The 5,625-nt window shown below is 41.2% G+C and overlaps 1 protein-coding gene across 1 annotated transcript; it reads left to right on the top strand.

The window, feature by feature from the left end:
- The first annotated feature begins 1,605 nt into the window (after window positions 1-1,605).
- LOC130038395 (V-type proton ATPase subunit G 1-like) lies at window positions 1,606-2,308 on the top strand. The gene has a single exon (XM_056130272.1). The coding sequence runs from the start codon at window positions 1,661-1,663 to the stop codon at window positions 2,015-2,017; it is 357 nt and encodes a 118-aa protein (XP_055986247.1). The 5' UTR covers window positions 1,606-1,660; the 3' UTR covers window positions 2,018-2,308.
- Window positions 2,309-5,625: the final 3,317 nt, after the last annotated feature.

The raw sequence follows: 5,625 nt of genomic DNA, 5'->3' as shown, positions 1-5,625 counted from the left end.
TGAAAGCCTTGTGACTGTACCCCACAGAGAATCAATAAAAAATAAAAGTAATTTTAAAATTTTTAAAGATCTTTTATTCACATGACTTCAAGCCCACCCCCTCTTTTTAGAGGGGCCCAGGTCTGATTACCCAGACAGTCACATATTCTGAGTTAACAAATATCTGGTTGCCCTGCAGAGTCTGAAAATCAGAGGGTTTCAAAGTGGGGTAAATCAGTTATTGACCATTCTTCATCTACCAATTCACTTTCCAAGTCTTGTCAGAAATATCACCCTCTGAATAGCCATTCCAGAAATGTAGAAAATAATGCTAGACACCTATTACCAAATCGCTTCCTTCACATGCCTCGCTAAATCATAAGCAATCCACCACTTAGTTTTCATTTTCTATTGACAACTATCCTTTCTCCTTGTTTCTATCTTTCAAAAATGCATCAGTTGTGGTAGTTATACACAATGGAATACTATGTAGCTCTAAGAAAAACTCAAAATCACGCCATCTGTAGCCACATGGATGGAACCAGAGTATTTAACCACTTTAAGCTATTCTTTATTTTTTTTTTGTTATCTCAAATCTATTTTGCTCTGCCTCTTTCCCTCTATTCTTACCAACATGATCTTACTCCACCCAGCATGAAAGATCACTTAGGAAATCCAATAAACTCCTATTGATTTCTGTGCCCCACACGGCAAAGCCTGGCAAGCTACCCGTGATGTATTCAATATGACAAACACAGTAACAACAAGTCTCACGATGGAGACGTTACTGGGCCCACTCGAGCAAATCGATGAACAACGGGAGGACTGTGACCGTGATTTCTGTGCCTACAATAACATCCTTCTCAAACTTACCTGCCTCAATGTAAATCACCAATCAGAGTGCCCCAACATAATTATGTCACTGCTCTGCTACCAATTTTCCAACAGTTTCTTGTTGGTTTCAGGAATGATTGTCAAACCAAGTTGATCAAGAAAATCAGTGGGTATGTGATGGGATAGATTTCTATTTTGATTTTCACAGATGATTTTTAAAAATTACGTTCAAGAACTAATGACATATAATACAAAGCATACACCTTCAGGATCTGATTGATTCTGATGAAAACCTCTCATACCTGACAAGTCCCCCTTGTCATCAAACATGCCAGTAATTTTAGGAGCATCACGCCACTCAAACTTCTGTGCTCTCATTGAAGCTGATTTTTCAACTTAAAAAGGCCTTTCTAAGTTTGGTCAATGAACCTTGAAAGCTTAACTAAAAGTCTTATGGACTGGATAGAGGGGTATAAGATGCTTTGGTAGTACTGTAGCACTGTCCTCCCGTTGTTCATCAATTTGCTCGAGCGGGCACCAGTAACGTCTCCATTGTAAGACTTGTTGTTATTGTTTTTGGCATATCGAATACATCATGGGTAGCTTGCGAGGCTTTGCCATGTGAGCGGGATACTCTCTGTAACTTGGCGGGTTCTCCGAGAGGGGTGGAGAAATAGAACCTGGGTTGGCCATGTGCAAGGTAAACGCCCTACCCGCTGTGCTATCTCCAGCCCAAGATGCTTTGGTAGTAATTATAATTGTGGTCAAAAACATATTGCACTCCAGGACCCGCGGCGGCTCTCGGCCTGTTGCAGTGACCGGCCCTGGGCTCGCAGTCGCCGGCGCCATGGCCAGCCAGTTGCAGTGCATCCAGCAGCTGCTGCAGGCCGAGAAGCGGGCCACCGAGAAGATGTTGGAGGCCTGCAAGCGAAAGAATCGGAGACTGAAGCAAGCCGAAGAAGAAGCTCAGGCAGAAATGGAGCAGTACCGCCTGCAGAGGGAGAAGGAGTTCAAGGCCAAGGAAGCTGCGGCGCTGGGATCCCACGGCAGTTGCAGCACGGAAGTGGAGAAGGAGACCCAGGAGAAGATGACCGTCCTCCAAACCTACTTCCAGCAGATCAGGGACGAGGTTCTGGATAACCTCCTGGCCTTCATCTGCGACATCCAGCCGCAAATCCACGAAAACTATCGCATCAATGGCTAGGCGGGGAAGAAAGCCACACCTGTGCCCGTGGATTGACACACTTTCCTGGGACACGGTGCTTTAGTGGAGCTTGAGTTCTAATTGTGTGAAAAGGCATTCAGTTATTTATATGGTGATAGGTCCCTTCCCTTTTCTGAAGAATAGCAAATCTAGTTTCTTTGTACGAACTCTAGCTTATCCAAAGATTTCATCTTTTTACCTCATTTTTCTTAGAAATTTAAAATATTTTGCTTTTCTATTCCTTTTAGCTCAAGCAATGTATAAATATATGTCTCAATACTGAGTGTCTTTCTTAGATGTACTGAAAAAAAAAGATTTCGTAATTTTTTTTTAAGAAAGGAAGGGATCAAAAAAATTTTTTTCCCTAAAACTTTCTTAAAGGTCAGGGGCTTCATCTATGAAAAAGTAGTAAATAGTTCTTTTTCCCCACGTAAAGCAGCAGCCGACCTTTAACTAGCCCTGCCCAGGGCCAGCACGTGACTCGCAGCAGCAGTGTCTGGGTTGCTTTTAGTTTCCCCTCATCAAAATCACTAGGTGGTAGAATTCGAGGACTTGTCCCATCTTATTACTCGGTGTTCTGATACTCGTTTAAAAGTAAAGACTGTGAAGTCAAAAAAAAAAATATATATATATATATTGCACTCTAAAAGCACATGAATATAATTTTGAAAACTCTTCAATAATTAGTAGATTAAAACTTAATTAGGGTTTCACTTTTCAAGATGTCTTTCAGGACCTCTTCACATTGGATTAGGTGTCGCACCCCATGTCCCCATAACAAAATAATGCATCGGATTCTCTATCATGGCACTCAGCACATTGTGTTGAAATTATTTGCTTATATGTATGACTGCCTGACAAGCCTATCAACTTCTCAAAACCAAGTTTGTTCATCACTTGTCATTTTATCACTCAAATAAAAGATGCTCAGAAAATGTTCATCTAAAAGGACCTTATTTGAAATCTCGGCTCTACCCTCACTAACTACACATTTAGAAGTTAGGAAATGCTACTCAGTGCTTGGAACTCAGGCCCAACGTCTGTAAAGGAGGATAATAAATCCCTGTGTTCAACCATGTGAATATCTATTAAGTGCCAAGTGCCAGGTTGTTCGAAGATTGAAGCAATCAATTAATGTGCATAAGGTTTAATATCTAAACTGTTCCACGGTCTATTACACAGTCTTTCCTCAGTTCTAGCTATAGTTTAGTCCTCCCTGAAATCACAACTTAACTCCATAAAAACAAAATCTAGGGGGTGGAGAATTAGTAGAGATGCTAAGACACTCGCATTTCATGTTGATGCTGCTGGAATGAAATGATTCAAATCTCATTAATCATGCTCACTTAGGCACCTCCAGGTGGCCCCTCACCATAGATCCAGAAGTGCACCTTAAGCACCATAGATCCAGAAGTGCACCTTAAGCACCCTGAGCAGCCTCCAAGTATGGCAAAAAGAAAGTCTACCAAGTTTCGAATTCCATCAGGTTCCCCAGAGAATCAGAGTAATAAATCCACTTAGCCCAGAGGGAATTGTCCTGACCTAATGGGGAAAAATAACATCTTGAGAGGTTACTGTAATAAGAGCAATGTGAATTGTCCAAGGACACAGGCTTCACAGATGATCATTACTTATCTCCACTCCTCTCTAGTGACTTCTGCCTGCCCTGTGCTCAGGTTTCCATGGTAAAGAGTGTAAAGCCTAATGGAGCAGGCTAGACTGGACTCAGCAGCCTGATTTCCTGAGGCTCATTCAGGTCTTTCTGAAGCCTATCTACTTAGACGAGCACTGGGTTATCTAAAATTTTTCTGGGTATTTCACACTCAGGGGAAGTTGACTTAAGGTTCATTTCAAGAGACTAGGAAAACTAATTTGATTTGCTGGCCCAGAGGACTTTCAGCCTACAGTAACCCTGACTATTCTGTACCAAACAGCACTGCTGACATTGAAGGCTGTATTTAATCCTTTAAAGGCTCAGAAAGAACCATAAACTTCCCCAGAGACCTTGGACATGAGGATATTAACTCTGTTCTACGCAACCGTTCTCTCACATAGAATTGTTCATCCTCTAGGACATTGTTACCCAAAGTGGGTAATATCATCCCTGGAAGGCGCTGGAATGATACAGAAGGGCTGCGGTAGTCTTGAATATAATTGGGGAATGATTTCTGCTTGTTCAATTATAGAAGGAATAAAATATTTTAAGGGAGATTTTTAGAGAGGTTACTTTCAAGAAAAGGGGACAATGTAACTCCAAGTGTGGGGAACCTATCAGAGGTTGTCCAATCCAAAAGCCCATCCAAAATCCAAACAAAAAGGAGTGGAAGAATTTATTTTATGCACGGGCTGTCAGAAGGTATAAGTCTATATTCACTAAAGCAGGTTATTATCAATCATGCCTTCTGGATATCAGCCAGTAGGTCATTTCCACCTCCAAGAACTCACAAGATTTGAGCTCCTGGATTAGGAGAAAAAATATGAGAGCTGCAATTTGTATTATCAAGCTATTTCACACACAACGCCACATAGAGTTTAGGGAATATAAGTAAGCTCATGAATCATTTTATTCATTTGATAAATATTTACTGAATACATATTATATAGCTGGGAAATCATCCATAATCTGTCCTTGGAAAACTCATAGCTTAATAATGAAAGCAGACATAAACAAAAGATTGCAATAGGATGCTGCATTAAGTATAGAAGTGCTGAACAAAGTTCACGGTGATGGAAGCTTCAGAAATGACACTCTAGAGGAAGGGACACCCAGCCATCGTTCTGAATAATAAAGGTGTAAAAGGCAAGAATAAAAGGCCAAGTGGAGAGAGGACATTGAACATCCAGGAAAGGTATTGTGATGACTGAGATAAGACTATTGTGGTGAGGTGCTAATGACACATCATGCTAAGGGAATAGGTTGGAAGCACATTATACCAGCCTAAGGAGCTTTACCTATATACCCTTTAGAAAAGCACAGTGACACCAAGGAGACTCTGAATAGATTCCTGGTTTTATTTTGTGTGTTATTATTGATCTTGGGGGTTATTTTTGTTGTTGCTCTTTGCAATTAACTGCCATATCTAAACTCTTCGTTTGGGAGCTCACTTCATGTAGATGGATGGTATGGAGAGAGGTGTGGGAACATGGCGAGAAAATAGAGTCAAGAAGGTAAAACTCAAGAACATTTAAATTATCTAACTAAAAGAAATATTAATAAAGAATTTGAATGGGGGGCTGGAGCAATAGTACAGCAGTTAGGGCGTTTGCCTTGTCCGCGGCCAACCCGGGTTCGATTCCCAGCATCCTATATGGTCCCCCGAGCACTGCCAGGAGTAAATCCTGAGTGCATGAACCAGGAGTAACCCCTGTGCATCTCCAGGTGTGACTCCAAACGCAAAAAAGAAGTTGAGTGGGGATTAAAAAAAAACCAGTAGATCCAAGATTATTTTAGGATACAATAGACTTGGTAAATACTTTGGTTTGGAGGAAGAAAGATAAAGGAGGAATGATAACCAGATTTTTGTCCCTAGAGCCACAGATGGATAGTGTTCACATGAATTGGGAATAGTAGAGGAGAGCAAAGTTCAGGGTAGCTGCGATAAGAAGAG

Source organism: Sorex fumeus, unplaced genomic scaffold (genome assembly GCF_029834395.1).
Source record: "Sorex fumeus unplaced genomic scaffold, SorFum_2.1 ptg000075l, whole genome shotgun sequence".
Classification (NCBI taxonomy): domain Eukaryota; kingdom Metazoa; phylum Chordata; class Mammalia; order Eulipotyphla; family Soricidae; genus Sorex; species Sorex fumeus.
This window is presented reverse-complemented; position numbering and strand designations above follow the sequence as displayed.

What these genes read in the sequence shown, in the direction of transcription:
- LOC130038395 (XM_056130272.1), top strand. Translation starts at nt 1,661, where the DNA reads ATGGCCAGCCAGTTGCAGTGCATCCAGCAGCTGCTGCAGGCCGAGAAG.